Genomic DNA, 17,733 nt, shown 5'->3' with positions numbered 1-17,733 from the left:
TCTCTCTCTCTCAATTCAATTTAAGGGCTTTATTGGCATGGGAAACGTATGTTAACATTGCCAAAGCAAGTGAAGTAGATAATAAACAAAAGTTAAATAAACAATAAATATGAACAGTAAACATTACACTCAGAAGTTCCAAAACAATAAAGACATTTCAAATGTCATATTATGTACATATACAGTGTTGTAACCATGTGCAAATAGTTAAAGTAAAATGGGAAAATAAATAAACATAAATATGGGTTGTAGTTACAATGGTGTTTGTTCTTCACTGGTTGCCCTTTTCTTGTGGCAACAGGTCACAAATCTTGCTGCTGTGATGGCACGCTGGTTTTTCACCCAGTAGATAAGGGAGTTTATCAAAATTGGGTTTGTTTTCAAATTCTTTGTGGATCTCTGTAATCTGAGGGAAATATGTGTCTCTAATATGGCCATACATTTGGCAGGAGGTTAGGAAGTGCAGCTCAGTTTCCACCTCATTTTGTGGGCAGTGTGCACATTGTCTGTCTTCTCTTGAGAGCCAGGTCTGCCTACGGTGGCCTTTCTCAATAGCAAGGCTATGCTCACTGAGTATGTACATAGTCAAAGCTTTCCTTAAGTTTGGGTCAGTAACAGTGGTCAGGTATTCTGCCACTGTGTACTCTCTGTTTAGAGCTAAATAGCGTTCTAGTTTGCTCTGTTTTTTTGTTAATTCTTTCCAATGTGTCAAGTAATTCTCTTTTTGTTTTCTCATGATTTGGTTAGGTCTAATTGTGTTGTTGTTGTTGTCCTGGGGCTCTGTGGGGTCTGTTTGTGTTTGTGAACAGAGCCCCAGGACCAGCTTACTTAGGGGACACTTCTCCAAGTTCATCTCTCTGTTGGTGATGGCTTTGTTATGGAAGGTTTGGGAATTGCTTCCGTTTAAGTGGTTATAGAATTTAACGGCTCTTTTCTGGATTTTGATAATTAGCGGGTATCGGCCTAATTCTGCTCTGCATGCATTATTTTGTGTTTTTCGTTGTACACTGAGGATATTTTTGCAGAATTCTGCATGCAGAGTCTCAATTTGGTGTTTGTCCCATTTTGTGAATTCTTGGTTGGTGAGCAGACCCCAGACCTCACAACCATAAAGGGCAATGGGTTCTATGACTGATTCAAGTATTTTTAGCCAGATCCTAATTGATATGTCAAATTTTATGTTCCTTTTGATGGCATAGAAGGCCCTTCTTGCCTTGTCTCTCAGATCGTTCACAGCTTTGTGGAAGTTACTGTTGTGGAAAATAACCACTATACTTTATTAAAAATCAAAGTTCTTACAGAGTTTTTGTTGCATCAAGAATGACTTTATTTTTAATTCAACACAGCCAGGTCAATCTGCAGATTGGAAACCCCTCTTACTCTCTCCCTCCAACTTATATATCCCCTCTTCAGTTTCCCGCTCTTTTATTGCTCCGCCCACTTCCTTTGTCTCTGAGGGCGGCTAAACTCAACTTTTATTATGCACATAATACTCCAACCAATAACTCACTCCCCTGTCTTGCACACACACTCATGTTTAGTTTAAACATGACAAGGCCCTAAATCCTTGAAACATACACAAACCCCACACACACAGTAAAATGACCCAATTCAATCCTGGCCCAGTAACAAATAAATCTAACTCTATGTTATTGATTAACCCAGTTCTACCTCATAGTCCATTAAACTCTACAGTTCATTAATAATAATTCACCACATTACCTGTGGCGCTGATGTTTAGGCAGAGGTATGTATAGTTTTTTGTGTGCTCTAGGGCAACAGTGTCTAGATGGAATTTATATTTGTGGTCCTGGCAACTGGACCTTTTTTGGAACACCATTCTTTTTGTCTTACTGAGAATTACTGTCAGGGCTCAGGTCTGACAGAATCTGTGCAGAATATCTAGGTGCTGCTGTAGGCCCTCCTTGGTTGGTGACAGAAGCACCAGATCATCAGCAAACAGTAGACATTTGACTTCAGATTCTAGTAGGGTGAGGCCGGGTGCTGCAGACTGTTCTAGTGCCCTCGCCAATTCGTTGATATATATGTTGAAGAGGGTGGGGCTTAAACTGCATCCCTGTCTCACCCCACGGCCCTGTGGAAAGAAATGTGTGTGTTTTTTGCCAATTTTAACCGGCACACTTGTTGTTTGTGTACATGGATTTTATAATGTCGTTTGTTTTTCCCCCAACCCCACTTTCCATCAATTTGTATAGCAGACCCTCATGCCAAATTGAGTCAAAAGCTTTTTTGAAATCAACAAAGCATGAGAAGACTATGCCTTTGTTTGTCAATTAGGGTGTGCAGGGTGAATACGTGGTCTGTCGTATGGTAATTTGGTAAAAAGCGAATTTGACATTTGCTCAGTACATTGTTTTCACTGAGGAAATGAAGTAGTCTGCTGTTGACGCATATCCCACGGTAGTTATTTCTCTCTCTCTCTCTCAAATTTTGGAAGAAATTCATTTCTCTCACTTTGAGTCAACTACTCACCACATTTTATGCACTGCAGTGTTAGCTGTAGCTTATAATTTCAGTACTAGATTCATTATTCTTCTCAGCAGATCCTCTCAAGCTCTGTCAGGTTGGATGGGGAGCGTCGCTGCACAGCTATTTTCAGGTCTCTCCAGAGATGTTCGATTGAGTTCAAGTCCGGGCTCTGGCTGGGCCACTCAAGGACATTCAGAGACTTGTCCCGAGGCCACTCCTGCGTTGTCTTGGCTGTGTGCTTAGGGTTGTTGTCCTGTTGGAAGGTGAACCTTCGCCCCAGTCTGAGGTCCTGAGCACTCTGGAGCAAGTTTTCATCAAGATCTCTCTGTACTTTGCTCCGTTCATTTTCCCCTCGATCCTGACTAGTCTCTCAGTCCCTACCGAAGGAAAAACATCCCCACAGCATGATGCTGCCACCACCATGCTTCACCGTAGGGATGGTGCCAGGTTTCCTCCAGACGTGACGCTTGGCATTCAGGCCAAAGAGTTCAATCTTGGTTTCATCAGACCAGAGAATCTTGTTTCTCATGGTCTGAGAGTCCTTTAGGTGCCTTTTGGCAAACTCCAAGCGGGCTGTCATGTGCCTTTTACTGAGGAGTGGCTTCCGTCTGGCCACTCTACCATAAAGGCCTGATTGGTGGAGTGCTGCAGAGATGGTTGTCCTTCTGGAAGGTTCTCCCATCTCCACAGAGGAACTCTGGAGCTCTATCAGAGTGACTATCGGGTTCTTGGTCACCTCCCTGACCAAGGCCCTTCTCCCCCGATTGCTCAGTTTGGCCGGGCGGCAAGCTCTAGGAAGAGTCTTGGTGGGTCTAAACTTCTTCCATTGAAGAATGATGGAGGCCACTGTGTTCTTGGGGACATTCAATGCTGCAGAAATGTTTTGGTACCCTTCCCCAGATCTGTGCCTCGACACAATCCTGTCTCGGAGCTCTACGGACAATTCCTTCGACCTTATTGTTTGGTTTTTGCTCTGACATGCACTGTCAACTGTGGGACCTTTATATAGACAGGTGTGTGCCTTTCCAAATCATGTCCAAGCAATTGAATTTACCACAGGTGGACTCCAGTCAAGTTGTAGAAACATCTCAAGGATGATCAATGGAAACAGGATGCACCTGAGCTCAATTTCGAGTCTCATAGCAAAGGGTCTGAATACTTAATGTTTTTCATTTTTAATAAATTTGAAAACATTTCTAAAAACCTGTTTTTGCTTTGTCATTATGGGGTATTGTGTGTAGATTGAGGATATGTTTTAATTTAATCCATTTTAGAATAAGGCTGCAACGTAACAAAATGTGGAAAAAGGGAAAGGGTCTGAATACTTTCCAAATGCACTGTATACCACCATATCCCTGAGCCTTCTGAGAATGTACAGTCGTGGTCAAAAGTTTTGAGAATGACACAAGGATTGGTCTTCACAAAGTTTGCTGCTTCAGTGTTTTTAGATATTTTTGTCAGATGTTACTATGGTATACTGAAGTATAATTACAAGCATTCCATAAGTGTCAAAGGCTTTTATTGACAATTACATTAAGTTTATGCAAAGAGTCAATATTTGCAGTGTTGACCCTTCTTTTTCAAGACCTCTGCAATCCGCCCTGGCATGCTGTCAATTAACTTCTGGGCCACATCCTGACTGATGCCAGCCCATTCTTGCATAATCAATGCTTGGAGTTTGTGGGTTTTTGTTTGTCCACCCGCCTCTTGAGGATTGACCACAAGTTCTCAATGGGATTAAGGTCTGGGGAGTTTCCTGGCCATGGACCCACAATGTCGATGTTTTGTTCCCCGAGCCACTTAGTTATCACTTTTGCCTTATGGCAAGGTGCTCCATCATGCTGGAAAAGGCATTGTTCGTCACCAAACTGTTCTTCGATGGTTGGGAGAAGTTGCTCTTGGAGGATGTGTTGGTACCATTCTTTATTCATGGCTGTGTTCTTAGAAAAAATTGTGAGTGAGCCCACTCCCTTGGCTGAGAAGCAACCCCACACATGAATGGTCTCAGGATGCTTTACTGTTGGCATGACACAGGACTGATGGTAGTGCTCACCTTGTCTTCTCCGGACAAGCTTTTTTCCGGATGCCACAAACAATCGGAAAGGGGATTCATCAGAGAAAATGACTTTCCCCAGTCCTCAGCAGTCCAATCCCTGTACCCTTTGCAGAATATCAGTCTGTCCCTGATGTTTTTCCTGGAGAGAAGTGGCTTCCTCGCTGCCCTTCTTGACACCAGGCCATCCTCCAAAAGTATTCGCTTCACTGTGCGTGCAGATGCACTCACACCTGCCTGCTGCCATTCCTGAGCAAGCTCTGCACTGGTGGTGCCCCAATCCCGCAGCTGAATCAACTTTAGGAGACGATCCTGGCGTTTGCTGGACTTTCTTGGGCGCCCTGAAGCCTTCTTCACAACATTTACATTTACATTTACGTCATTTAGCAGACGCTCTTATCCAGAGCGACTTACAAATAGGACAACAATTGAACCTCTCTCCTTGAAGTTCTTGATGATCCGATAAATGGTTGATTTAGGTGCAATCTTACTAGAAGCAATATCCTTGCCTGTGAAGCCCTTTTTGTGCAAAGCAATGATGATGGCACGTGTTTCCTTGCAGGTAACCATGGTTAACAGAGGAAGAACAATGATTTCAAGCACCACCCTCCTTTTAAAGTCTGTTATTCTAACTCAATCAGCATGACAGAGTGATCTCCAGCCTTGTCCTCGTCAACTCTCTCACCTGTGTTAACGAGAGAATCACTGACATGATGGCAGCTGGTCCTTTTGTGGCAGGGCTGAAATGCTGTGGAAATGTTTTTTGGGGATTAAGTTCATTTTCATGGCAAATAGGGACTTTGCAATTAATTGCAATTCATCTGATCACTCTTCATAACATTCTGGAGTATATGCAAATTGCCATAATAAAAACTGAGGCAGCAGACTTTGTGAAAATTAATATTTGTGTCATTCTCAAAACTTTTGACCACGACTGTATAGCATGGAATATATAACTAGCTGTCTGCAGACCTAAAACTTCACACGCGATGATATGACTTTATTGCTGCCGACATTTCCTGTATAACACTACATACAGTGGGGGACAAAAGTATTTAGTCAGCCACCAATTGTGCAAGTTCTCCCACTTCAAAAGATGAGAGAGGCCTGTAATTTCCATCATAGGTACACGTAAACTATGACAGACAAATTGAGAAAAGAAAATCCAGAAAATCACATTGTAGGATTTTTAATGAATTTATTTGCAAATTATGGTGGAAAATAAGTATTTGGTCACCTACAAACAAGCAAGATTTCTGGCTCTCACAGACCTGTAACTTCTTCTTTAAGAGGCTCCTCTGTCCTCCACTCGTTACCTGTATTAATGGCACCTGTTTGAACTTGTTATCAGTATAAAAGACACCTGTCCACAACCTCAAACAGTCACACTCCAAACTCCACTATGGCCAAGACCAAAGAGCTGTCAAAGGACACCAGAGACAAAATTGTAGACCTGCATAAGGCTGGGAAGACTGAATCTGCAATAGGTAAGCAGCTTGGTTTGAAGAAATCAACTGTGGGAGCAATTATTAGGAAATGGAAGACATACAAGACCACTGATAATCTCCCTCGATCTGGGGCTCCACGCAAGATCTCACCCCGTGGGGTCAAAATGATCACAAGAACGGTGAGCAAAAATCCCAGAACCACACGGGGGGACCTAGTGAATGACCTGCAGAGAGCTGGGACCAAAGTAACAAAGCCTACCATCAGTAACACACTACGCCGCCAGGGACTCAAATCCTGCAGTGCCAGACGTGTCCCCCTGCTTAAGCCAGTACATGTCCAGGCCCGTCTGAAGTTTGCTAGAGTGCATTTGGATGATCCAGAAGAGGATTGGGAGAATGTCATATGGTCAGATGAAACCAAAATATAACTTTTTTGGTAAAAACTCAACTCGTCGTGTTTGGAGGACAAAGAATGCTGAGTTGCATCCAAAGAACACCATACCTACTGTGAAGCATGGGGGTGGAAACATCATGCTTTGGGGCTGTTTTTCTGCAAAGGGATCAGGACGACTGATCCGTGTAAAGGAAAGAATGAATGGGGCCATGTATCGTGAGATTTTGAGTGAAAACCTCCTTCCATCAGCAAGGGCATTGAAGATGAAACGTGGCTGGGTCTTTCAGCATGACAATGATCCCAAACACACCGCCCGGGCAACGAAGGAGTGGCTTCGTAAGAAGCATTTCAAGGTCCTGGAGTGGCCTAGCCAGTCTCCAGATCTCAACCCCATAGAAAATCTTTGGAGGGAGTTGAAAGTCCATGTTGCCCAGCGACAGCTCCAAAACATCACTGCTCTAGAGGAGATCTGCATGGAGGAATGGGCCAAAATACCAGCAACAGTGTGTGAAAACCTTGTAAAGACTTACAGAAAACATTTGACCTGTGTCATTGCCAACAAAGGGTATAAAACAAAGTATTGAGAAACTTTTGTTATTGACCAAATACTTATTTTCCACCATAATTTGCAAATAAATTCATAAAAAATCCTACAATGTGATTTTCTGGATTTCTTTTCTCATTTTGTCTGTCATAGTTGACGTGTACCTATGATGAAAATTACAGGCCTCTCTCATCTTTTTAAGTGGGAGAACTTGCACAATTGGTGGCTGACTAAATACTTTTTTTCCCCACTGTATGTAACTCCATTAAACTAAGGCGTCAGTGTTCCTACATATCAGTAGTCCTCCTCTCTCTCCCAGTGAGGCAGGAAGGTGTGTGTTGTGTCGCGCCTGCTGTGTTGAAGCCACCATGATGCCATGGCTGATCAGTGATCACCATCTCCACGGCAGGAAGGGAGGGAGGGGCAGACAGAACACACACACACACACACACACAGACATATACTATCAGATCAGTTGGTATCAGCAGCCCTGGTGGCAGATGGCTCATTCCCTCCAAATCCTCCCTATACACCCCTCCCTGATCAGTAGAAGCTAAAGGGACTACTGACTCCTGTAGACAGCGAGTGACTGCTTGATGGCTCAATTAATGGCAGCAGCACACCACGTGATGGCCCCGCATGTGATAAGGAGGAGAGTAATGGCACACGGTTGAGGCTGGGAAGAGAGGAACTAAGAGCAGATACTGTTAAATCTATTCATGATTCATTATTCCTTGCTAGAGCTCAAAGCTCCCCTTGTCATTTCTTGGTGCACTCTTGCTCTTTTTTTTTTTTTTTGACTTTCACCCTCTCTCTGGCTCATCCTTTCTCTCTCTCTCTGGCTCATCCTTTCTCTCTCTCTCATCCTTTCTCTCTCTCTGGCTCATCCTTTCTCTCTCTCTCTGGCTCATCCTTTCTCTCTCTCTCATCCTTTCTCTCTCTCTCTCTCTGGCTCATCCTCTCTCTCGCTCTCTCTGGCTCATCCTTTCTCTCTCTGGCTCATCCTTTCTCTCTCTCTCTCTGGCTCATCCTTTCTCTCTCTCTCTCTCTCTCTCTCTCTCTCTCTCTCTCTGGCTCATCCTTTCTCTCTCTCTCTGGCTCATCCTTTCTCTCTCTCTGGCTCATCCTTTCTCTCTCTCTCTGGCTCATCCTTTCGCTCTTGCTCTCATCCTTTCTCTTTCTCTGGCTCATCCTTTCTCTCTCTCTCCGGCTCATTCTTTCTCTCTCTCTCATCCTTTCTCTCCTGGCTCATCCTTTCTCTCTCTCTGGCTCATCCTTTCTCTCTCTGGCTCATCCTTTCTCTCTCTCTGGCACATCCTTTCTTTCTCTCTGGCTCATCCTTTCTCTCTCTCTCTCTCATCCTTTCTCTCTCTGGCTCATCCTTTCTCTCTTTCTGTCTCTCTGGCTCATCCTTTCTCTCTGGCTCATCCTTTCTCTCTCTCTGGCTCATCATTTCTCTCTCTCTCTCATCCTTTCTCTCTCTGGCTCATCCTTTCTCTCTCTCTGGCTCATGCTTTCTCTCTCTCTCTCATCCTTTCTCTCTCTCTGGCTCATCCTTTCTCTCTCTCCGGCTCATCCTTTCTCTCTCTCCGGCTCATCCTTTCTCTCTCTCCGGCTCATCCTTTCTCTCTCTCTCTCATCCTTTCTCTCTCTCATCCTTTCTCTCTCTGGCTCATCCTTTCTCTCTCTCTGGCTCATCCTTTCTCTCTGTCTCTCTGGCTCATCCTTTCTCTCTGGCTCATCCTTTCTCTCTCTCTGGCTCATCCTTTCTCTCTCTCTGGCTCATCCTTTCTCTCTCTCTGGCTCATCCTTTCTCTCTGGCTCATCCTTTCTCTCTCTTTTTTTACTATCTCTTTTTCTCTCTCATATCACACTATTTAATTTCCCCTCACCCTCTCTCTGTTCTCTCTCAAATGTATCTCTTTCGCTCTCTTGCTCATCACCTCTCTCTCCCCCTCTCTCTTTTCCCTGTCTCAGCCCTCCTTCTCCCGTGTCCCCTGCCAGCAGGCTCCCTCCCCCCTCTCTCTCCTCAGCTGCTCTCTTCGTCACTCTCATCCCCCCCCCCCCATTCTTCCTCTCCCTCCCTCAATTCCTCTGTTTCTAGAGTAGCACAGGCATATCTCTGTTCATGTCTCCTCTGTGGTGACAGTAGAGCTGACAGTGGAGCTTTGCCCTGCCTGCCTGGCTACTGGCTAACGGCACATATTCACTATGGTTCTGGGTCTGTTTGGTTCTGTGCCTAGCTCTGGATCTGGGTCCAGTATGTGGACTGCTAAACACCACCGGACAGTTTCACTGCTCTCCGTGACGATGGAGTAGAATGAGCCTGTAAGTCACCTTGAATGAAGACGTCAGTCAAGTGGATAATGCGCCACAACGCACACAGAAAGGGACGTGGGGTGCCTGCCAGGACTCTGCTGCTCACACACACCAAACGAACGAACGAACGAACGCACACACACACAAACACCCTACTGCGACGAACACACACTCTTTCAGAGAGTATGATAAATACTACAGTTCATGAGTGTGAAACAGTTTGAGGGTGTGTGTGTGTGTGATAGAGAGAGTGGCTTGTGTCAGAAAGGGCTGAGAGGGATGGTGACTGTGGTGTCTGCCCTATGCTGCTCCCTGTAAAGACCATTACTGGAAGAGACCAGACACAGACAACACACACAGTAATACTGACATACAGTAATGTCTCACTTACCTGCTTGTGCATCTCTATGTTCAGCCCATAGGACATCTCATAGTACTGTAGGGAGAGAGAAACAACAACATTCAATAAGTACACAGAGGTAATAGATTAAATATAATCAGGTGATCAGGTGTGTGTGGGTCTGTTCATGTGTGCATGGTGGAAATGTGAATGTGTGTATGTCGTTGTCAGTGTCTGTGTGTATGAGGCTGTGTTTGTCTGTCTCAGCACCAGTGTGGGTGTGTGTACACAGTAATAACTTCCATCCCGGGCTGGAGAGACGGGGGATCATTGTGACATAGCCAGTCTCAGTCTCAGCAGGCACATGAACAGCACTGAGAATGATTTCCATCCTGACTTCTCCCTCTCTCCCTCTCTCCCCCCCCCTCTCTCTCTCACTCCCTCCCTCCCCCTTCCTCTGTCTCTGTATCACTCTCTCTGTCTTTGTCTCTTCTCGCCCTCTCAGAATCTCTTTCTATCTCTCTCCATCTCTTGATCACTCTCTCTCTCTGGCGTATCTCTATCTGTTTCTCTCTCTCACACACACACACACACGTACGATGCATGCACACACGCGCGCTCACACAGTAGACACACATGCTCACACAGTACACACACACTCACACAGTACACACACACGCTCACACAGTACACACACACGCTCACACAGTACACACACACGGTCCTCTTGAGCCTTCCTTCCTTTGTCCATCTCTGAATCCTCTCCTCTCTCCAGCATCATAAAAGCCATGTTCTTTTGTGCCATCTCTCCTCATCATGTCCTCCCTCCCTCTACCTCTCCATCCATTCCCCATCTCTCTCTTTTTCTCTTGCACTCTAACCATTCCTTTTAATTCTCTCTCTCTAACCATTCCTATTAATTCTCTCTCTCATATTAGATAAGTAGGTTCTGAGGACCAGTATGCTAATGTAGCCATGTACTGGACAATGTAAGCCTCTTCACAGAGCAGTCTGTATGGATGAATAAGGACTATGTAAAGGCTTTAGAATACTCTACATAGCATGCTATAGGCTGAAAGACACTGTGTATAAGGCTCTATAGAGAACCACCATTGCTGGACCCATGCAGAGAGGTGAACAATGTGGGAATGGAGTACTGTAATGAACATATACACAGAGTATACCAAACATTAAGAACCTTCCTAATACACAACCCATGTCTCATTTATCTCAAGACTTAAAACTCCTGTCTCTTCTCCTTCATCTACACTGATTGAAGTGGATTTAACAAGTGACATCAATAAGGGATCATAGCTTTGGATTAATCTGGTCAGTCTATGTCATGGAAAGAGCAGGTGTCCTTAATGTTTTGTACACTCAGTGTATATTTATGTATTTTATAATATGCATGGATTTATAAAGAATATGTCTTAATGTGTGTGTGTGTGTCTGTCTGTCTGTCTGTCTGTGTGAGGATACTCCTCAGGCAAAGTCAACACTGATAGAGAGGCAGGCTGAATTAATTAAATGGCATGAAAGATCAAGATACTATACCATCCACACATGATCCTTAGCATGCAACACACTGCACTACAAGGAATCTGTCCAGCTTAACCACACCAAAATACATCTCTGTCATGTCCTGCATATTCTCAATAATCTAATCTACCCTCATTGATTTGAATGGTTCACATTCCTATAACTCTCCAGACATACTATTCCAAGGATGTACTATCATTCTCAGCCGTATAAAAGAACAACGCTAAAATCCCCATGCAGGCTTATGATCCCAGGTGAAAAAAGAGAAGCTGAGCTAGCTAAGAGGCCCACACTACAAAACAACAGCAGGCAGCCACAGAGCTGTTCTTACATTTAACATTTTAGTCATTTAGCAAACGCTCTTATCCAGAGCGACTTACAGTTAGTGAGTGCATACATTTTCATACTGGCCCCCCATGGGAAACGAACCCACAACCCTGGCGTTGCAAGCGCCATGCTCTACCAACTGAGCTACAGGGGACTGATCAAGGCTGATCTCCTACAAACAGATAGCAGAGCAGAGCAGTGTTGTTGTAGCATTGTGCATGTTTCTCTGTTCTGTTTCTTAAATGGCTTCATCTTCCTAGCTGCCTGCCTGACTGTCAGCCCCCCGTCCCCCTCCTACTCCCCCACCGACCACCATTATATAATCTCCCTCTCGTGTCAGGGCATTCTCATTGAGCGCTATGTGTATAATACCTGGTGTATGCATGTGTATATTTGTGTCAGTCTGGAGCAGCTTGTGCACGACATGTGGCAGAGCGACAGACAGAAAGAGAGGGTGAGACAGAGATGAGGGTGTATGTCGCAGTATATAGGTTTGCCTGTGTGTGTGTGTGTGTGTGTGTGTGTGTGTGTGTTAACTGGATGGCGAGGATCCACCATGTGGCTGGGTGTGTGTGTGAGTGTGTTGGGCCCTCACGCTAGACCCTGCTGGGTCACTGTAGTGAGACGATGTCTGTCATTGGCTAACTAATCTCTAGTCATGTGATAGTCCTAAACCATCGACAACATCACCCCCACTCAGGCTTTCTATTCCCTTCTCTAACACACAGTCATCTGAGCAACCAATGCATAAAGCAGTCAGTCCTTCATATTTTTCTCTCTCTCTCTCTCTCTCTTTCTCCCTCCCTCCATTTCAGTGTGACTCATCGTGTTGAGTGAGTGTCAGAGTCTCGCCAGCCAGCCAGTGTCTTTACTATTCTGTTAAATCTCCAGACTTGTGGAGTGCATCTAATCCAAGGTGATTTGGCTAAATGGTGTGTGCGTGTACGTAGACTGCACTGTTTATCAGCGTCCCTCAGGTGTGCCTTTCTCTCCACTTCTTTCTCTCTCCTCCCACAGCAACAGATACCATCAGTGTATTAATAAATTCATTAGCAAGCTGTTCTCACATGTCCTTAAGACTAGCGAGGTCTGACTTTTAGCTCTGTATTAACTCCACATAGGGAAATTGATTCATCATCAGAGTTGGAGAAATAACCAACCAAAATGGATTGACCTTGGAGTAGCCTTTCTCATTGGGCCTAGTATGAGGAGGCATATGTTGATGGTGCCACCAGCAGCCAATCTTTGTGAAGATGTGTGTTCTGCTGTGTTCCTGCATGTTATCAGACAGTCCAGGCAGGTTTAAGACTCTTAAAACAGCCACAATCCTCAGCTACATCTGGACCCTTTTCTTTCTCCCTAAATCCTCAGCTCACACTATCATATGTCTTAGAGACGGTTAGCTTACTGGGGAGCATTCATTTTACAATTCTATGCTCGTCCCTTCCCCTCTCCCCCTCTGCCCTGGTTCTCTCCTTCCTCCCCTCCCCTCTTCTGACACTCCCTCCATCTCTCTCTCCATCTCCCTCTCTCCATCTCTCTTTGGCAATCTGTGACTGTAATGTTCCTGAAGAGAGGACAGTTTGTCAGGCTGATTCAGACAGATAAGCTGGGGGTGGAGTAAGCAGCTAAGAGTAGTGCATTAATCCACCCCACTCACACACACACCCCTCCTGCGGGGTTATATAGCACGCAAACGCACATGAACACACAGGGTTACAGTGGATGTGTGACCACATGGATGGTCATTAAAACTGGAACCCTGCAGATCCCTTCTATTTCAAACACAAACACTACACACAAATACTAACACACACACACACACACACACACACACACACACACATAAAACCAACACAAATGACACAGACATATGCCAACCTCTTCTGTCTCCCTGTCTCAGGCCTGACACTGACAGACACCTCTCAGTCTCTGATTAGACAGTGAAACAATACGGTCTTATTTAAAGGCCCAGTGCAGTCAAAAACGTGATTTTTCTGTGTGTTATATATATTTCCACACTCTGAGGTTGGAAAAGTACTGTGAAATTGTGAAAATTATGATAATGCCCTTTTAGTGTAAGAGCTGTTTGAAAAGCCTGCCTGAAATTTCAGCAAACCTCTGCCAATAACAGCTAGTTTAGATTTTTCCCCTCCCCACTCAGACCACTCCCAGACAGTCCTAGCAAAGTTCTTGCTTGAGAAATTGCCCTTTGCTAAGAAGCTATTTTTAATTATTTTTTTTACCATTTTAATTGAAAACAATCACAGTAAGGTACTTAATTGTTACCCAGAAATGATTTGATATCGAGATAAAAACGTCTGCAAATACACAGATTCCAGGAGAGCTGGGAAATCTGAGCCCCATGAATTATAAATACAACAGCCAGAAACACAAGGCGCCCACAGACACCCTCTCTTGTGAGAGTGTGAGTGTGCGCGTGAGCGTGTTTGAGGAACACTGTGGTAACACACTGATCATGTCTCTGTAGACTACCACAGAAGACTAACAGAGACGGGTTCCATATAGCTTATGCATAAAGCTGCAGCGTGCGTTAACCAAACGTATAAAACACCACAGCCAACCCCTGCTGCCTGCTTATGCTTTTACCTTGTTTTATGGAGGCAACATTCCAATATGCTGCTCCAAATGAATCCTGATGTCTATTCCATGCTAAATATCATCATCATCAGCCGAGTCATAAGTCATTCCCTGGAAGTAGTACGTTAGCGGGCGGGAACATCACGTACCTTGTTTTTAAAGTTACAGAATAATGAATGACAGAAGCAGTCTAAAGAAAGACTGGGCTGCCTGTGCAAACAAGTCTTAAGTCTACTGTCTTAACTACCTAAATATAGCCTTCTGGTGTTAGCTCCACTGTGGAGCCACTGAGACCTTGTTACTTCACATTATTTACGTGTCTGTGCTCGCGCTCTCTTTCTCCATCCCTCTCTTTTCCTCCCATCCATCTCAGCCACTCTATCTTTGTCGTTCTCTGTCTATCTCTGTTGGTTTTGTCTCTCTGTCTGGCAGCCTCTCTTTTCTATTTTTTTCTCTCACTTTCTCACTCCTGAGCCCCTGTCCCTCCCTCTCACTTTCTGTTCCTTACACTCCCTCCCTCCAGATCACTGCCCATACAGTGGGGAAAAAAGTATTTAGTCAGCCACCAATTGTGCAAGTTCTTCCACTTAAAAAGATGAGAGGCCTGTAATTTTCATCATAGGTACACTTCAACTATGACAGACAAAATGAGAAAAAATAATCCAGAAAATCACATTGTAGGATTTTTTATGAATTTATTTGCAAATTATGGTGGAAAATAAGTATTTGGTCAATAACAAAAGTTTCTCAATACTTTGTTATATACCCTTTGTTGGCAATGACACAGGTCAAACGTTTTCTGTAAGTCTTCACAAGGGTTTCACACACTGTTGCTGGTATTTTGGCCCATTCCTCCATGCAGATCTCCTCTAGAGCAGTGATGTTTTGGGGCTGTCGCTGGGCAACACGGACTTTCAACCCCCTCCAAAGATTTTCTATGGGGTTGAGATCTGGAGACTGGCTAGGCCACTCCAGGACCTTGAAATGCTTCTTACGAAGCCACTCCTTCGTTGCCCGGGCGGTGTGTTTGGGATCATTGTCATGCTGAAAGACCCAGCCACGTTTCATCTTCAATGCCCTTGCTGATGGAAGGAGGTTTTCACTCAAAATCTCACGATACATGGCCCCATTCATTCTTTCCCTTACACGGATCAGTCGTCCTGGTCCCTTTGCAGAAAAACAGCCCCAAAGCATGATGTTTCCACCCCCATGCTTCACAGTAGGTATGGTGTTCTTTGGATGCAACTCAGCATTCTTTGTCCTCCAAACACGATGAGTTGAGTTTTTACCAAAAAGTTATATTTTGGTTTCATCTGACCATATGACGTTCTCCCAATCCTCTTCTGGATCATCCAAATGCACTCTAGCAAACTTCAGACGGGCCTGGACATGTACTGGCTTAAGCAGGGGGACACGTCTGGCACTGCAGGATTTGAGTCCCTGGCAGCGTAGTGTGTTACTGATGGTAGGCTTTGTTACTTTGGTCCCAGCTCTCTGCAGGTCATTCACTAGGTCCCCCTGTGTGGTTCTGGGATTTTTGCTCACCGTTCTTGTGATCATTTTGACCCCACGGGTGAGATCTTGCGTGGAGCCCCAGATCGAGGGAGATTATCAGTGGTCTTGTATGTCTTCCATTTCCTAATAATTGCTCCCACAGTTGATTTCTTCAAACCAAGCTGCTTACCTATTGCAGATTCAGTCTTCCCAGCCTGGTGCAGGTCTACAATTTTGTTTCTGGTGTCCTTTGACAGCTCTTTGGTCTTGGCCATAGTGGAGTTTGGAGTGTGACTGTTTGAGGTTGTGGACAGGTGTCTTTTATACTGATAACAAGTTCAAACAGGTGCCATTAATATAGGTAACGAGTGGAGGACAGAGGAGCCTCTTAAAGAAGAAGTTACAGGTCTGTGAGAGCCAGAAATCTTGCTTGTTTGTAGGTGACCAAATACTTATTTTCCACCATAATTTGCAAATAAATTCATTAAAAATCCTACAATGTGATTTTCTGGATTTTCTTTTCTCAATTTGTCTGTCATAGTTGACGTGTACCTATGATGAAAATTACAGGCCTCTCTCATCTTTTTAAGTGGGAGAACTTGCACAATTGGTGGCTGACTAAATACTTTCCCCCCCCACTGTACAGTAGGCATCACAGACACAGATGGTAGAGACCATTCCTCAGATCTAACCTCAACCACAGCCATTCATAGGCTACTCAACATAATGTGTACTGTATGTACACCAATATACAATGCCAAGAAAAATTATTTGCACCCTTTGTGATTTTCTCTATTTGTGATACTGAATGTTATCAGATCGTCAACCAAAACCTAATATTAGATAAAGGGAACCTGAGTTTACAAATAATTAAATAAATATATATTTTTTGGTTAACAAAGTTCTGCAACATCCAGTTCCCCTGTGTGAAAAATTAATTGCCCCCTTACTCTCAATAACTGGTTGTGCCACTTTTAGCTGCAATGACTGCAACCAAATGCTTCCTGTAGTTGTTGATCAGTCTCTCACATCGCTGTGGAGGAATTTTGGCCCACTCTTGCATGCAGAACTTCTTTAACTCAGCGACATTTGTGGGTTTTCAAGCATGAACGGCTCGTTTCAAGTCCTGCCACAACATCTCAATTGGGATTAGGTCTGGACTTTGACTAGGCCATTCCAAATGTATACTTTGTTGCTTTTTAACCATTTTCATGTAGACTTGATTGTGTGTTTTGGATCATTGTCTTGCTGCATGACCCAGCTGTGCTTCAGCTTCCACTTACAGACGGATGGCCTGACATTCTCCTGTAGAATTCTCTGATACAGAGCATAATTCATGGTTCCTTCTATTAAGGCAAGTCGTCCAGGTCCTGAGGCAACAAAGCATCCCCAAACCATCACACTACCACCACCATGCTTGACCGTTGGTATGAGGTTCTTACTTTGGAATGCAGTGTATCGTTTTTGCCAGACATAAATGGGACCCCTGTCGTCCAAAAAGTTATACTTTTGACTAGTCTGTCCATAGAACATTCTTCCAAGAGTCTTGATGAACATCCAGGTGCTTTCAGGTACTTTTTGGCAAACTTGAGTCAACTTTTTGGACCAGATGGGTCCTATTATGTCTGGCGAAAACCAAACACTGCATTCCACAGTAAGAACCTCATACCAACGGTCAAGCGTGGTGGTGGTAGTGTGATGGTTTTGGGGATGCTTTGCTGCCTCAGGAATTGGGTGTTGCATAACTTTTATAAAATATATATTTTAGGTTTAGGTTGAAGATCTGTGGACCCCAGGAAGAGTAGCTGCTGCTTTCGCAACAGCTAATGGGGATCCTAATAAAATACCAAAAATACTCAAAAATAGAGAAAATCAGAAAGGGGGCAACTACTTTTTCACAGCACTGTACATTACATGCATTCGGAAAGTATTCAGACCCCTTGATGTTTTCCACATTTTGTTACAGCCTTATTCTAAAATTGATGACAAAGCAAAAACTTAAAACATTTTTGCAAATGTATTAAAATATACAAAACTGAAATATCTTCAGACCCTTTACTCAGTACTTTGTTGAAGCACCTTTGGCAGCGAATACAGCCTTGAGTCTTCTTGGGTATGATGCTACAAGCTTGGCACACCTGTATTTGGGGAGTTTCTCCCATTCTTCTCTGCAGATCCTCTCAA

At 44.2% G+C, this 17,733-nt stretch overlaps 1 protein-coding gene across 3 annotated transcripts in view; it reads right to left on the bottom strand.

The window, feature by feature from the left end:
* Window positions 1-17,733, bottom strand: part of LOC121540338 (transducin-like enhancer protein 4) — an 80,235-nt gene that overhangs the window by 48,937 nt on the left and 13,565 nt on the right. For all 3 annotated transcript variants that reach the window (XM_041849139.2, XM_041849141.2, XM_041849140.2), the window contains exon 4: window positions 9,640-9,684. In XM_041849139.2, coding sequence (XP_041705073.1) covers window positions 9,640-9,684 — 45 coding nt within the window. The remainder of the gene's footprint in view (window positions 1-9,639; window positions 9,685-17,733) is intronic.

Source organism: Coregonus clupeaformis, unplaced genomic scaffold (genome assembly GCF_020615455.1).
Source record: "Coregonus clupeaformis isolate EN_2021a unplaced genomic scaffold, ASM2061545v1 scaf0068, whole genome shotgun sequence".
Lineage (NCBI taxonomy): Eukaryota > Metazoa > Chordata > Actinopteri > Salmoniformes > Salmonidae > Coregonus > Coregonus clupeaformis.
This window is presented reverse-complemented; position numbering and strand designations above follow the sequence as displayed.